The sequence below is a fragment of the Strongylocentrotus purpuratus genome, unplaced genomic scaffold (genome assembly GCF_000002235.5).
Source record: "Strongylocentrotus purpuratus isolate Spur 01 unplaced genomic scaffold, Spur_5.0 spur5_scaffold_17, whole genome shotgun sequence".
Classification (NCBI taxonomy): Eukaryota; Metazoa; Echinodermata; class Echinoidea; order Camarodonta; family Strongylocentrotidae; genus Strongylocentrotus; species Strongylocentrotus purpuratus.
Genome location: NW_022145602.1, coordinates 19,818,046 through 19,835,814, shown reverse-complemented (window position 1 = coordinate 19,835,814; position 17,769 = coordinate 19,818,046). Strand labels below are relative to the sequence as shown.

General features: G+C 36.9%; 1 protein-coding gene across 1 annotated transcript; it reads left to right on the top strand.

The window, feature by feature from the left end:
* Positions 1 to 924: 924 nt before the first annotated feature.
* Positions 925 to 17,471, top strand: LOC763823 (tumor susceptibility gene 101 protein). The gene is made up of 12 exons (XM_030987852.1): positions 925 to 1,038; positions 2,795 to 2,906; positions 6,684 to 6,768; positions 8,756 to 8,821; positions 9,713 to 9,876; positions 10,075 to 10,237; positions 11,415 to 11,663; positions 12,505 to 12,626; positions 13,874 to 13,966; positions 14,888 to 15,021; positions 15,359 to 15,461; positions 16,226 to 17,471. The coding sequence occupies exons 2-12, from the start codon at positions 2,856 to 2,858 to the stop codon at positions 16,319 to 16,321; spliced, it is 1,326 nt and encodes a 441-aa protein (XP_030843712.1). The 5' UTR covers positions 925 to 1,038; positions 2,795 to 2,855; the 3' UTR covers positions 16,322 to 17,471.
* The last annotated feature ends 298 nt before the right edge of the window (positions 17,472 to 17,769 follow it).

The window sequence follows — 17,769 nt, the reverse complement described above, 5'->3', positions numbered from 1 at the left end:
AATGTTTTGATTTTAATTTATTTATTAAGCGGCACGCGCATAAAAGAGAGACCAGAGTGAAAATAACTGGAATTAAATATTTATTTATTTAGATAATTTTATTTATTATTTATTCATTATTTGTCTATTTTGTTATTCATTCATTCTTTGATATATTATTTTATTTATTTATATATTATATTTTTATTCATTTATTCATTTTTCAATTAGAAGCGTAGCTATAAGTCATCGAACCGAATCAGGGTAGCTAGATCTTTGAGAAGGCATATCAGGGGCACGAGATGAAACATTGTAGAGCTACGCTCGGTTGCTATATGCAGGCTGGCGTACACAGGATTTATTTGAGGGGGGGGGGGTTAAAAATTTGAAAATCACGCCAAAAATTTCGCAACAACTCAGCCAGCCGCTGAATAAGCGGGGGGGGGGGGGGGGTAAGAGGACATAATTTTTTTTTTTGGGGGGGGGGGTCTCAAATATTTCGCAACATCTCAGCCAGCCACTTAATAAGCAGGGGGGAGGGGGGGGAGGGGGGGGGGGGGGGGTTTATGAGGACATTTTTTTTTTTTGGGGGGGGGGTCTCAAAAATTTCGCAACGTCTCAGCCAGCTGTTGAATAAGCAGGGGGGGGGGGGGTTTAAGAGCACATTTTTTTTGTGTGTGTGTCCCAAAATTTGGAAATTAATTGGACCCACTTCTATTTTTACAGATGGGGTCCAGAGCCCAATGAGGGCCCCTACCTGTCGTTCAATTGAATCCAATATGATGGCGATCCGTGATATTTTTTCTCCATCTCTCTCCCTACCCTATCTTCTTTTTTTTACTTTGTTTTTTCCTTCCTTCGCTCTCCCTTTCACCGACATCTTATCATATTTAGCGCTTTTTGCATGCGAAAATCACTAACATTCACTTAGATCGGCCACGTACATGCACACATTGTCTGTTGAGCTATCTACAATTTCAGTATACATCTTCTGCTACTGACTGTTGACATGGTTGAGTTCCGTGATCTCTATTCTAGAGTCTAGTTTCGTTATAAAAAGTGAGTATTATTTTGGCTCTAGGAGTTTTAAACATTTTATGAGTAAAGGTGAATGATGAGTTTGATCTTGTACTTTTCAATGGGTTAGTATTTTGGTGCAGAAAAAGACAGGAAGCATGAATGCTGAAGAAGTTGTGTTGACTGTTTTGTCAATAATGTTAACTTTGAGTCTGTGTTGAGTGATCGGTGCACTCAGTGCAGTGGCCGGTGATACTACACTGTACAGTACAGCCTACAGGTACCTTCAATCTGAATGAAACACGAAAATTAAAGAGAGTGTAGCGGCTGTAACCTGATGAGACTATGTGTCTTTCCGTGCCGTGACTCGGGCCAATCGGGTTTAATCCGACTACGGACGACGCGAGGGTAAAACGCGAAACCGAAGGCGAAGCCTGAGGAGAACTTCGGTCTGTTTTCGCGAACGCTAGCCGCACTGACCATGACATGTAGAGATTAAGTCACTGACTACCATTAATCAAGTCCAATTGTGCAGTTGTCCAAAAGAAGACATAGGTCTAGATGGCGTTCTATTTGCCAAGCTACACTCCCTTTAAACTTAAAGATAGTGTCCCTTTTGCAATTGCAGTCAACATCAAATACAGCATGGCACACTCGTTCACAACACTACACAACAGTACGAAAATACTCTACCCAGAGGACTGTACTTGCACTGGAAGAAGAAGAAGAAATTCTTTAGAACTTTGAATGAACTTAATTAATTTAATTTAATTTAATTCAGGAACTTAACATTAGTCTTAATCTAAGAATACACAAACGAACGAACTATGTGAAAGTCATCTAAATCTTTCACAATTGTTCTATTAATGGTCATAATTAATAAGTTGTTATCTTTCTTACCTGTTTTGTGTTTGAACAACAGCAACAAGGCATTTTTTCCCTGCCATATTTGTGTTGAAGGGGGAGTCTAAAATTGCCATTGGTTTATTGTGTGGATCATAACAAAGATGTTTTTCAAACAAAAGTAAGCAGTGAATTAAAGTAGACAGTTGAAAGGGGTATAAGAATCTGCTCATCATATTTTTTTTAGCAGAGGTAATCCATTTTCAGCAAATGTAAATATAGGAAATTGACATCCCAAATTGGAGACTGTCTCCCAAATTTGCTACCGACAATTTTCATAAAATTCTCTGACATTAGAGAGTAGAGGCAGTCTCCCAAATTTTGATGTGGAGAGTCTTGCATGCTCGGGAGGGAAGGAGGCACATACATGTACTCTGACACATTTCCCTTTACATTTTCTTTTCCTTTTCTTTTCCTTTTCCTTTTTTTAATACTTTTTTTTCAAATGTATTTGAAAAAAAAAAGATACAAAGAGAAAGAAAATGTGTCTGAGTATGACCCCTCCCCCACAGCATGTTTAGAGCACCCGAAGGATCTGACACTAGGTTTAAGAAAAAGGGTTTATGCAGATGAAATCCTCATCTTGAAGATTCTGATGTAAATTAGAGAGCTTGCCTTGGCACATCATCAATGCCCTCGACTAAGATTTGTCCCAGAGTGCTCTATCTATCTTTATGGTGGAATAAAGATGCAAGATGACTGAAGAAAAAATTGAAGAAGACTGATAGAAAGGCTGGTGACTTTGCATACACCAACATGTACATACCCGTATCTCAACAGATTATGTAAACAGGTGAAAAATATGTATTTCTTTATAGTTTCAGGCAGCACACTTTTCCTTCCCCCTTCTCTCTAGGGTTCAACCCTTTGTAAATAATTTAATCTTTTTCTCTAGACACATACTTTGTGGAGAATTGAACCAATAGAACCAGGAGCACAGGCTTCTCCTACTCACCATGGCGTCCAGTGGGCAGTTCGATGCTGTTATCCAACAAAATATTGGAAAGGTATGTGGACATAGGTGTTATAGGTTTTTATCATTTTTTTCTTGTATTTATTTGTTTTCCTGTTAATGTTGTTTTTGTAAATTTTTCTAATTTCTCGATATATATGTCATGGTTGGTTCCCCAACCACAAGCTTGTATTCAAACTTCTTTAGGGGCTCCTAACCCCATATATATTTTCATGGTTGAAATAAATTGAATTGAATTGAATTGACACGGGTCTCCCCAGTTAACAGGGACAAAATTATTAAAAAAAATTCAGGGGCTACTTTTCAACCTTGCTTGCATGAAAATACGGTAACACTCTTTAATTTGTTTTGCATTGAACTCTATGCAAATTTTGTTGGGCTCTTTTATGACTTACTGGGGCTCTTTTGGGCATTTCGGGGGCTAATTCCCCCCGAGCCCCCGTGTATTTTTTTCACTGCCCCAGTATATTACATCCTTAGTGCTATAACCAAGCATCGGGACATTTAGAAAAGAAATGCTGAGGTTCACGTCTCCCCGACAAGCATCACCAACTAGGGTTTGGATTAGGGTACCGGTAGTTACATGTAGTTTTCAATGCATGCTTTCATTGAGGGGGATCCATAACATTCAAAGACAACATGAATATGAAACAAATAGAAAAGTTCTAATGTAGCAAAACATGGAGCATAAAACACAATGTACAAGTATATGTAGCATTTAAATAGACAAATAATAACTGACAAGAAATTGCTTTTTTCTTGACAAACCATCTGGGGGGGGGGGGGGCCCTTGGTATGCAAATTCATGCTGAAGTTCAACATAAAGCAAATTTGAGTCATAAATGTGGGTGAGGTAGTGTATCCCTTTTGGAGCTAACATCAAATTTGTTAGAACTTTGCAGAAATTATGAACATGTCATGACATGTACAAGGGTCTTAAAATCGGACTATTTAATTAAACGAGCACGCTCGCTAAATTCATTTCGATTCCATTTAACAACTAAATGTTGTTTTTTCCACAAAAAGATATTTTCAAGCCCCTTTGTTTTGAGGGAAGTTCTAAATTAGTATTATCTTTCAAGTGCCCTTGGAAATTAACCTTTTCATTTTTATGGCGTGCAAATGGGGCATACATGTACATGTAGTACCTTTAAGATAATCTTGAGTTTGCTATTGAGGTACATTGAACACAAACATCCATTTATCTTTGGTTATGTTTTGTATTTGCTCATAAAGATCATGGGATTGGGAAAAAATACTTGAAAATTTTTGGGGGCTACTTTTCAAGCTTGCCGCTTGCATGAAAATAACACTCTTTATTTTGTTTGCATTGAATTCTATGCAATTTTGGGGGGCTCTTTTACGACTTTCAGGGGCTAATTCACCCCGAGCCCCTGTTTATTTTTTTCCCTGCATGGAAAGGTCCAGGATGAGTGTTTGATTTTTTGTTTTTGTCCAATATATCCTGAATGTAATATTCATGACAATACACAATTGCACATTATATACAATTAACTTCAATTTTCTTGATATTTGATCTTCTAAATAGGCCTATTATGTTCATACATTCATGAGATATGCTGCAATGGTAGCAATGTGTGGGACAAAATACTTGGGATAAGCCCATTATGCCATCTGAAATTTAAACAAATGTTGATACAGTATACCAGAGCTGCCAACTAGTACGGAGTTACCGTAATTGGTACAGACATTAACGATCAGTGCGGAATGTCTCAAAATTACGGATTTAAAAAAAAAAAAAATATATATATTTTTGATTTGAGATAATATTCCATACTGATAGAAGCCATTTTTCATGAAAAACTGTTGTGATGACCTGAAAATCAATATTTAACAACTTTGTGTGACTAAAATCACCCAAAAATTTAGATAATCATGTGCCTGTGCAGTGTTGGCATGCTCTTTTTTAAAGACTCATACTGTAGCGCCGCATAGGAAATAACTGATTTAAACCCAAAATTACTGATTTTGAGCCTTGTGATTACTGATTTTCTGTTCTGGAGGTTGGCAGCTCTGGTATACCAATCAACAAATTTATTTTTGCTTTGTACATGTACACACCTGTATGTTAGGGGTTACATGGCACTATACTAAATTCCAAATATGAGCTTCAAATATAACATCTATAAAGAGATATTGCAAGTTGAAATGAGGTTAGCCTAAAAGCCACTCATGAGCAGACTCGATGCACCTTTACGCGTTCGCAAATGAAATCGTCCTCATGGAAACCAAGCCGTTCTGTCCGCACAGTTTTATGTTATTCTTATTTTCTTCATACTCATTAGCTGTTGATCCATAGGATGCCAGATATAGTTTTTTGAGGTTCATTTTATACATTCTTGCTACTTCTGTACTGGTACCAGTAACAGTTGATTCCACTATACCAATTTCCATATTTTTCAGAAGATTATCAATTAAAAAAAAGAAAGAAAAAGTACATGTACCTACGGTAATGAAGTTTCTTGTACCCCAATTTTCATGTACTGGTTTGTAATATATACAGTCAAACCTGCTTTAGTGACCACCTGTATAGAAAGACAACCTGTCTCCAAGGACCAAATTTGTTGTTTCCCTTGAAAATGGTTTCTCATTAAAACATGTATTAAAGGAACCTGTACATAAAGAACACCTGCCTATAAAGACCACTTTTCTTGTCTCCCTTGGGTGGTCATTGTAGTGACTAGACACTTGACCAACTCTAAAGGTTACTGGCTGACAGCTTGGCAGTAGGTCCATGCTGGTGGCACCCTAATCCGTTAATGGTCACAATGGGCAATAAATGTCATAATACCCTGTAGTCTTGGACAATGTTTACATGTGTTTACACCTGTCATGTATATATTATATCACTCTCAATATAGGCGCGTCTTCATCATCTCGAGATTGCCAAATAGCCCGCTATTTCTGATTTGGGAAACAATCCTGAAGTAACAAATCGCGTCTTCACTGTATCGAGATTCGACCTCGAAACTTGAAACTCGACCTTGAGAAACTAGCTCGAGATATATTGCTTAGCGTTAGCGCGTATTGCGAATCTTCGATCTAGTGAAGACGCACGGGACAAATAGCTGGATATTTTGCCAAATAGTGGGATAATTGCAAACTATCCCAAGATATCTTGGGATGACAATCCTGACCAAATATCCTTCTAATTGCTACTTCGGTCTGATGAAGACGCAAATTAGCTGGATAATTTGCGATTGGGATAGTTCAAATAGCTGGATATTTGGCAATCTCGAAATAGTGAAGACAGGCCTAGTGATATATGTATAGAGCAGCCTGTTTGTAAGGCAGTCTGGGTTGACCCTTTAGACATACATGTCACATCTCTCTCTAAACTAGCATTACTTTGTGTGACTTGAATACATGAATGCTACAAGGAATAAGTTCAACTGAAAGAAAAATTATGGCAAGGAAATGCATTACTTCTTTCCAGTTGTAAAGGTATACATGTAGCGTGCAACAGTCACTCAGCTTTCAAAGAGGTACAAGGAGTGGGTCAGTTCCACCCACATGAAGATTGATCCGGCTCAGATTTCCAAGTCATGGACTCGATGGCTTAGGTCTTTCGAACTTTATGTAGTAGGCAAAGGGGTTTCGAACCCGGAACAAAAGAAAGCACTCTTGCACTGGACCTGAGGTGCAAAGTGAAATCATACCTTTCACATCTCTCTCTAAACTACCGGTAGCATTACTTTGTGTGACTTGAATGCATGAATGCTACAGTCATTAAAGACAGGTTTCACTGTATTATGTTCATACTGTATTTATTTTCTTTTTTCTTCTACAGTATACTAATAGAGATCAGACACAAAGGGATATGCAAAGTGTTTTTGCTGCATTCAAAGACCTACGACCTAAACTAGATTCCCATGGTAGGTATATTGCCGCCCCCTCCTTTTTTGTTTGATATTATCATTTGTGTGTGTGTGTGTGTGTGTGTGTCTGTCTGTCTGCCTAGCCAAACAGAGTTGGCCTAGGAATTTTTTTATGAAATGAACCCTTTCCTTGCAGTGGGCAACAGATTCAGTCTTTTTTTGTTTCATTTATTTATTCAGTTCTGAATGTAAACATAATGACAATTATGTTTAAACATTTGAAAATATAAACTTATTTTATACAGAACTGGCTAGGGCTCCAAGATACGCAAAGCTTGATGCCTTGACAGTTGTGAGCTCTGTCAATGAAATGAAAATATAATTGGCGGGAGGGGGGTTCTTAGTGATGCAGAAGTACAGTAGAGGGAAGGGAGATTTACTGTATGGACAGAGACTGAAGAGTGGAGAGAGAGAGAGAGAGAGAGAGAGAGATGGAGAGCAAGGAATAACAATACAGACATCATGTTTACAATGTACATAATCATTGATAAGTATTCCCAGAATCAACCCTTTGAGTGTATCTTACACCCATTTCACTGGCATATTAGTTGTTTTCCTGCCTGGTATTCCCTTCTAAAGCAAAGGGAGGAAGTTCTTATCACATCTATATTTAGTATTAATTTCTTTCAATACATTCATGTAATGCAAGATGACAAATGTTCTACATAAGTTATTTCCTTGTTGAGATAATTCATGTTATCTATTTTAGTGATAGACACAACTTTGTGTTTGCTCTGATTCTCTGTATCACAAGCATGCCTTTTCTCATTTCCAGTCTACATGTAATGAGATTCTTAAAGATATATTTCCGGTAACAAGTTTTACCACTTAGGCACTTGTATATTGTACATGATGTACATGTATAGGAGTAATTCAATTGACATCATGTATGTGTACGTGGATACTTGTGTGGAGCTTTTATACTAATATCGGATTGTAAAATGTACCTTCTTTTTCAACTTTGATTTGTGGCAAAGAGTTTGAATTCTTGTAAACAATAAAAGGATAAATTCATTTTGACAAGAAATGTTTATTTGTGTCCGGTACACATTCAACTCTGTAGCCTTTTATTTAAGTGTAATACGCTTGTGAAATTGGGACATCCGGAAAGCAACACATAATGATGAGTAGAGGAGGTAAGATTGCGTTATTTTTGACAATGAGTTTTGTCAACCTAGTTGTTATTTTGCCAATTTAAGTGCTACAGAATACAGATACTTTTATAAATGTAATGCTTCCTGGGAGAAATTTCAATAGTTCAAACATATTTGTGGCTTACACCCAGTAAATAAGATCGATTGATTGATCTGTAATTGAAAAACAAGTCAGAAAAAATCTTGGAACCAGCGGGATTTGAACCTGCCATCTACTGCTTGCCGGGCAGCGACTCTACCAGTTTACTGGGTGTAAGCCACAAATATGTTTAAACTATAGAATACAGATACTTGTACATTGTGTTTTATCGTCCATGTTTTGCTAGTTGCTACATTATAACTTTCTATTTGTTTCATATTCATGTTGATGAATGTTATGGATTATCTTCAAGTCACAGGCATTTCAGAATCTTCACATTTCTATTTACCGGTAATCATTTACCTGTATTTTTACTACTATGATCTTTATGAAAGGAAGAAATTGAAAATTGAATTGAATTTTATTTAAAATTGAAATGAAATGTAAATTTCTGTTCCAGATTGTGCAAGAAAGAATTGATTTTGAGATTGAGCTATGTTCATAGGGAAATATATGTTTTTGAATAAACATTTTCAATATGGTGAAATACTCTAGTCCTACTTGTAGTGGTTTGAAATTTCATTCTAATGAGGAATTTTATCCTTCTTTAAATTCTATAAATATACTTACATGTATCATCATTGGTTAATTGGAACACCTGTATACATGTGTAGGTGCACAAACATGTACGGTATTCATGATATTTGAATCAGTCACTAAAACTATCCCTTTTCTGTCTTTTTCATTCCAGTTTTTAATGATGGAAAAAGAAAGGAGCTCATCTGCATTGATGGAACAATCCCTGTACTCTACAAAGGTTTGTATGAGGTTCTTCCTGATATATCATCAAATATGTTGGACCTGAAATCTGCATTAGATATACTAGTAGAATCTCATCAGGCAAATTTTTTATTATATTTCAAATATATCAAATTAAATTAATTCAGCAAATAATGAATAACTGGTATAATTTCTTTTCAATTTATTGAAAGTAAAATGCTCTAAATTTGACAGTTCTGACAGAAATTAAATAAAGCGACTATGAGTACCGACCGCGTCTTAAGCCAGCCATCCTCAGTGCGTGTGTTACTCCACTCATACGTCACACGCCCATGGTCAGCAGCAGCACTTTCAAAACAATGGCTACGTACACATACGCCGATTCAGCTACTCAAGGCCCTCAAATTTTATGATTTTTCTCTCTTTTGGTGAATCTTTCATATGTGGCTCCTAGGAGTATATAGGAAGTTATTAATGCCCATTTAGACCAATCAATGTAGTTTGGGTTGAGTTCTCCTTTAACAGTCAGCAATGTGAATGTGGCAAAGGGATGAGGTCTTGATGCCTAGTTGTCTGGCATAGTGCTAAGATAATCTCTTCATGGACTTATAAACAACATCCACCATCTCTCCAACTGCAAACACCCTGTGCAGCACAAACACTTAGTCTTCCTCGCATACAGAAGCATTTTGAAATCTGCGCAGGAAGCCGATAAAGTTCACAAGCAGCGCTGAAAGAGGATCAACTTCACAATTTGCACTAAAAGATGATCAATTTTACAACCTGTCATTTTGCAGTGACCATCTCGGAAGTGCTTCATAATAAGAGATAGATTTTCTTTGTATTTTAATATTTTCAAGCTGCATTATTGCACTTAATTCTCTTCTCTTCCTGACTTATCACATCTCATAATATCTTTGTATTTCAGCCAACACATACAACATCCCGATCTGTGTGTGGATCCTTGAGACGCACCCACACAACCCCCCTCTATGCTTTGTGCGTCCCACCAGTACCATGCTTATCAAGCCCTCTAAGCATGTAGATGCCAATGGAAGGGTCTACCTGCCCTATCTACATGATTGGAAACCAGTAAGTAGAACATTTAAGTGAGAGAAACATGGTTAACCTTGAACCTGCTAACAAAGGTGAAAACTATCTTTAAACCCATTCTCTAATGCTTCATCTGTTACAAACTCAAGCACGGAGCAAATGTCTCTGGAGTAAGTATTGGATTACCTTTGCATCTCTATGATAATGCATCTCTTTCTGTCTTTGTTTCTTCACCAGAACAACTCCGATCTCGTTGGCCTGATCCAGGTCATGACGGTCGTCTTCGGAGAGAGCTCTCCCGTCTATGCCAAATCAGCAGGGCAGCCGCCGCCCCGCCCCTCCTACACCCCGCAAGGAGGTGGGATGCCCCAACACCCCAGTTACCCCCAACCACAGCAATGTAAGTTGAGACCAGAACAATATTTATGCATGTAACTATTATCTTGATTGGCCATTGTCAATTCGCAATCTTGGGTTTCACAATCCTTGCGCCCTCATTCGGTTCAGTTGCAACAGTCAGTAACAAATCAGCTTGCTAGTTATGTATCTCACTCTGATGAGACATCACCGGAAGCCCGCCTCGCTAGCTGCCGCTCGGTCCCCGCACATCATCATTTTGTTTTTCGATCGGGATTAGATCGAGTTGACATTGTCATCATGGTCTTCTATTGTGAAGCTGCAGAATGCTATTCTCTTAAATGGATCACCATTCTTTGCTATATTTTAGTTGACCCGCTGGGGGCTCTCATGGTACGAACGTTGCTACCTCTGCTTTCTGTAACAGGGGCCAGGAGAATAGAAGGAATACTTTTGGGGTTTACGGGGTGTAAAATGTGCATGTACTGGTGTTATATGGACAATTTAAAGTGATACTGCCATTTATTTTCTCTTTTAGTGTATAAACAAGTTAAATAGTTCTGCACAAAATTTACACTCATCACTGGTTTGAAGTTTGGTCTGAAGTCAAAATTTAACAAAGGAAGTGAAAACAAGTTTCTTTTGTTACAGATGACTTATACCTGGCTTCAGGTGTTAACTAAATGAATAGTATTTAACTATTCATGCCCATGAATGTAGGATCATATGTTGGTGAAACAATAAAAAGAAAGGGCAAAAATATGACAGGTTTAGTGATCGATACAACTTGGTTTAACTCTGGGACTTTATGTTAATTGGCAGGCTGAAAAAGTATACAAATCCATAAATTCATCGATGTAATAGTGTTCATGTCTTTCTTTCTCATACTCAAAAACCTTACCGATTTTCTGTGACATGACTGAAAAGCTATATATTCCCTTTCCATCCTAACCGCTCACGATGGCGGTCTCCTGCGTTCTGAAATTTATCTCTTTAGATAAATGAAAAAATATACATATATTTGTTATACTTGTTTGTATGCTTTGTATTATGGTTATTGTATAATATTATTAGACATGATTTGCTATGTATGTAATACTTATGTAAAAATGTATTACCTTGTATTTGTTGTTTGAATGCAGAAATAAAATCACTCAAACAAACAAACAAACTTAGCCTAAAGAATAAGCCCCCATCTACTTCTACCACTTTCTCTGCAGCCTCCTTTATGCCGATGCCGATGCCAGCCCCAGCCAATGCTTCCAGCGGCTACTCCCAGCCCCAGCCCCAGTACCCCCCTTCCACTAACTACCAGCCCCCTGCTGTAGGTGGTAGTGGGTACACCCCTGGCTACCAGGGCTCATCGGGTTACCCCTACCCCTACCAGCCAGGCCAGGCTACTCCAGGCCAGCAGACGCAGAGCCAGCCGTCTTACAGCCCTGCCGCTATGGCTACAGCTAGCACTGCAGGTTAGTTAAAGTTCTATCTATCTAAGTTCTATCTATGTAAATATCTTCTCCCGGTTCGGAGGTTCAGAGATTGCAACATCTCTCCATTTCATTCTATCTTCTGCCATTCTGGTGCACTCTTGCAGTTTTAGTCCACTCCAGCTCTTGACATTCTCTTCCAAATTGTTTCTTGGTCTCCCTCTCTGTCTAGTTCCTTCCACTCTTCCCTCCAATACATCCTTAAAGAGGCTTTGGTGCCTTTTAACATGACCAAAGTCCAATTTAAAGTCAACTTTATTCCATTCCAGTATTTAAGTCAATTTCCGTACAATCTGATGTAAACACAGAAAAGAATTAGGCAGATGCAGATCTATGATGATAATGGAATGATCATTATGATAATTACATTCTTATTAGCATATGAATACTCACCTACATATGTTTGGAATATGAATCATCATTTTGTTGTGCCTAAAAAAAATAAGTACATGATTTCAGAGGTCTATAGAGAAGATATACACATATAAGCAGAGCAGAATTTGTATAAACAAGATATTGTAAAGATTAGGCCCCAGAAGTTCATTTATTATAATTTCCTGCAACGATAGTATTACAGAAAGTGTGTGTGTGTGTGTATTGAGTTTTTACAGACGTGTATCAATCAGATATGGTTATTTACGTCTGGGGACCGACCTTTCAACGTCACCATCCGAAAGACGCGACTCGGATTTGAACCTGCGTCCTCCGCTGAATCAGTTTGTAACTTCTATTATTAGCTGGATTACAGGCGCCACCACAACGCCTAATAATCCACCAGTTAGTAGTCAGACAATCCTTTATTAACATTGTTTGTCTTATGCAGGTTCACATCCACAAGTTAGTAGTCAAAGTAGTTTATCAGACGATGCTATCAAGGCCTCACTCCAGTCAGCTGTAGAGGACAAACTCAAGAGAAAACTCAAGGAGAACTCAGAAAAATTCCAGGTAAAATAATATAAAACAAGCATATTCCCTTAAAAAAATATGTATTTATATTAGAGGGGGGGGGGGGGGGGGGTCCACAAATTATCATGTGATATCGTTTGCGAGGATTGAATTAGCATATTTAATTCATGGGCCCCGTCTTACAAAGAGTTGATACCAATCGCAAGTTATTTACGATTGATATGTACATCAGAGATAGGAGACTGCAAACTTGCGATTGATTTGGATCAATCGTAACTCTTGGTGAGACGGGGCCCAGGTCATTTGTCAATGGTTAGATGACCAACTAGTTAAATGGGTATATTTTGGCGTCATGCCATATCAAAGCAACTGTCATGCACTAGCATGATCTATTGTTTCCTCAGTGCCACGCACACCATGAAAATTTAACCCCTTTGGAAATATACCTCCTACGGTGGTCGAAAGAATGTTATATTATCCTACCAGTCAATATCTGTATAATATCATTTCATTCGACAGCCACTAGAAACTGGTCTGCACCTTATCAGTTTCAAAGAGAAGATAAAGTTCTAGTAAAGATGACAAAATAATTTGGGAACTTTCTCATTCTTCTTTGCCAAAGTGGAAGAGTATCATGGTAAAAATATCAGTTGAACAGCATTGCTCTTGAAAGCCCTCATATTCTGAATAAGACTGGAAATAAGTCAGAGCTTTAGACCAGATTATTTATTCCATGTCCCATGTAATGATATGTGTGCAGTGCATTTTTCTGTTTTTGATTTTCAACAAGATTGAGCTAATTTTGTCTTTGATGATTCCAAAACCTCACAATGTACAATTATTGTATTCATTACCTCATCCAAATATTATTAAAGTGACTCAGTAACATTGCCTCAGATTCTAAAACAAAATTCTGGATTTAGCTCATGCTGCAATCATAATTATAAACCTTCAGGTCAGTCAGGAATCCCATGACTTTTACAACTGATTGTCAAGATATTTATGATTGGAAATTGAAATTCCATTTTTTTGTTTTCCTAATGGTTTTTATAACACTACAGTCTATTGGGAAAAATGAGTATGGTAAAACCGGTCACTCAAAGATTTTTACTGTATTGAAGCATTTCTTGATCATTTTGAAGCGCAATTTTTTTAGGGCTTCAATATTACACCATATCACAGACATTGATAACACGTAGGGCCATGCATCTCAGATTTAACATTGTTAAACGATGCCTTTAATTAGAAAGATTTAACCTGATGTTTTTATGTATGATGTCTTTCAGGCTGAGATGGATTCACTGACGGCTACCAAGGAGAAGCTGAAGAATGGTCAGAGGAAACTAGAAGAAATCATCAACCAGTTGGAGTCAGAAACGGTTTGTAATGCTCTCAGAAGTATTTCACCTCCTGTTTACCACGTTTATAGATTGATGTAAAAGGGCTATAATGCAAATGCTTTTAGATTATCATGACTTTCAATATTAATGCTACAACACACGGAACAAATGATACTTCTAAAGGGCAAGTCGGGCCCATGAGCAAGTTGAAATGAATAAAGAAAGAAAAATCAAACATACAAAACAGTGATAGTTTCATCAAAATCGGATGTAAAATATGAAAGTTTAGCATAATTTCATGAGACAGTGATATGTATCACATCTAGGCGGTATGCAAATTAGCAACTTTTCTGCTCTTGGAATCTAAATCATGGCTTGAATTCTCATGGAATATGTGCAGAACACCCATCATTGTAACTCATTATAGGACATTTTCATACAGTCTGATTTTCAAAACAAAAACAAAATTGACATTTTATAAACAACACAATTATGGGGAAAGTGAGGGGATGACATCATCAACTCGCCATTTGCATACAGCCTGTTTGATATATATCACTGTTTCATGAAATAATATGAAACTTTAAAATTCCACATCCTCTTACTGTTTGTCCGATTTGGATAAACTCTCATTGTTTTTGTTTGTTCAATTTTTCTCTATTTCTTCAATTGAACTTGCAAATGGGTCTGACTTGCTGTTTTGTAATTGGCTTATATGTGCTAGAGAGCTGTCTTAAGCTTAAGTTCAAATACTTAGCCAAAAGATTCTACTTGAATACCAAAGTTGGATAAGTATTTTATCTGAGCTGAAAATTAGTAAAATACTCCTATTTCTGACATACATGTAAGTGTTAAACTGAATACAGACCAAGAGCAGTTGTCATCTGATCAAATGTTAGAGCACCATTAAATCAAATCGTTTCTTGATTTGCTAATTTTTGCTTTATACTGATTCCACAGGCTGAAGTGCGTCAGAACACACAGTTACTGAAACAGAAAGATGAGGAGATAAAGGCAGCGCTTTCTAAGATGGAGGGTCGTGATGAGCTAGACCTGGATGACTCTGTAGTACCGACAGCACCACTGTACAAACAGTGAGTATTCCACCCTCTTGTGTGTTTTACTTAGATGTTTTAAGGCGGGCTAGAGAAGCTTATCATTTTGCTTGAAATTCAAAACGAGTATGAAGTCTAAAGTTTGATATCATTGCACAACTACTCCCCCCCCCCCAACTATCCCCGAAAAAAATTCCCTTGATAAATTATCCCTAGAAACTATCCTTTGGCTAGCTAATGGTTACCTCCTCCCAACAATTACTCCCCTTAGACAATTTTATGATTGTGGAATATTTAGATTCTTCAAGAATTCTGATATGAGTTTCATAAGTCCTTTTGAAATAATTTTGATCTTTTTATTTGTGATCTCTTCCAGATTGCTGAACTTGTTTGCGGAAGAGATGACAATTGAAGACACCTACTATTACTTAATGGAAGGACTCAAGAAGGATGTCATTAGCATAGATGAATTCACAAAGGTGCATACTGGAGATGATGTTTGGATATGAAAGTTGTGTTGGAGGATGAATTGATTGACAGTGATTTGCTTGGTAATGTGGATGACAAAAACTGATGAAGATGATGATGATGATGAATCATGTTTGATAATATGCTTTTTAGCTATATGAATTCTAGTGCTATTTTATGAAGGTGGTGATGGTGGTGATGTTGGATATGTTGATAATTTTTATAATGACGTTGATGATGATGATAACAAATATGTTTATGATGTTGACATTGTTTGACAGTGCTGTGGCTGTGATATTTGATGATGGTATTGATGTATCAGAATAATCTTGCTGCTGCCGGTGGTGATGATGACCAACAATAGATGTTTTTAATGATCACACAGTATTTGCACTGCAGTGATATGATGTTAGTTGATGTTGATGATGGTGGTGGTGGGGATGTCGGTGGTGGTGGTGGTGGTGGTGGTGGTGGTGGTGGGGGGGGGGGGGGGTGGTGGTGGGGGGGGGGGTGGTGATGATGATGATGATGATGATGGTGGTGGTGTTGGTGTTGGTGGTGGTGGTGATGATGATGATGATGATGGTGATGGTGGTGGTGGTGTTGGTGGCAGAGGCGGATGCAATGATGATGAAGATGAGTAATAAATATAAGGTAAATATTGGTAACATGATGGCAGCGATATGAGTTTAGTAGTATTAATGATATCACTAATCCAAACAAATCACCTAACCTAAGCTCATTCCTTATCCTCTCTTCCTTTATTTTTCTGCAGAATGTAAGAGAACTGTCGAGAAAGCAGTTCTTACTACGAGCTCACATACAGAAGGTCAGACAAACAGCAGGCTTGCGAGAGATCACGCCGTTATGAGACCACTGGTCAAACACTTCTAGGAAAAATATGTAAATTCTACGATATATACATGTGTAATATATATTGAACGATTTTAGCTTGAATAATCTTGGGGGTAATTACACACACTAGCTTGAAAAAGCATTGATGATTATCAAGCATTTGGCATACTTGTTTAAGAGTTTGCATATTCTGATATTTTTGATATTCTTATAAATGCAGCTGTAAGCCTGTTCATAAAGATTTGCAAAAAATATAACGTCATGAAAGTTTCTGGTTTTACGTTTATTCTTTAGTAATTCTTAAATATGCATCTAATTCAATTACATGACCTAAATGGTCTATTTAGATTTTTAGTAGCATTTCAAAAGGCAGTCATGTTATTTCCTAGACTTTCTTTGAAATACATATAAATATAGAATGTATTCTATATTGCACACTTTTCAAGCTAATTTTTAATTATAACATTTTACAAGCACATCTGTGACAGATTTTTCATAACTTCAAAATATCTAATTGCCTTTCAATCCGTAGTCCTATGTGAACATCATATTTTGGTTTTTATTGAAATAATTCAAGCAATATACTGCTATTTTGTTGTAAATTTAATTAAAGAAAATTCCTATGACTAAGTGATAATTAGTTCAAAGTATTCTTTTGACAATACATCTCTAATCATATGCATTTTTGCTGCCATTGGTTTACTTTATAATTTAGATGGTGTATATATTTCATTCAACTTAGTGATAAATCTGTACATGACAAATAAAAAAGAGGAACAAATAATACCCCCACACATACCACTTTATTCTCAATGACGGGTGTCGAGACAATTTTTGTTTCCACTTTTTGGATTTGCTGAAGTATAGATAAAATATTCTAGGGTAATTAAAAAAATCAAAAAAAATCTTACTATTCTGAAATTTCAATTATGATTTATTTATTTCACTCATTTGTAAGATTTATTGTTTGCTTGTAGTTGTCATGATAAAGAATTTAACCATTAATACGCATCTCATCCATTAAATGAGCATTGAGGATAACTCTACCTATCACTGGTTAAGGGATAAATGTAGTTTTATATCATGAAATAGTGAAATATTTCTTTCTGCTTGTAAATTATGTATACATGTATCCTTTGATTAAATAAAAACTTATGTAAATTCCACGTAATCGTTTTCAAATTATTTTGTGATAGGCCTAGGTAAGTAAAATGTTGCTGTTTATGATTATGGTTTTATTTGTTGTGCATATCGGAGAGGACCTAAAGCCGTCGGCCGTCTGGTTGCTTAATTACAAGCATTTATGCTTTCTTAGCAGTCAGGTAAAATAACCACCACCATTCATTCATTCGTTCATTCATTCATATATTGATATTTGAACAAGAAGATAGGCTCTTCCGTTGCCAACTGTTATCTTGGGCTACTTTTTAGAAAGCACTACGCTTTTTACAATTTAACCAATCA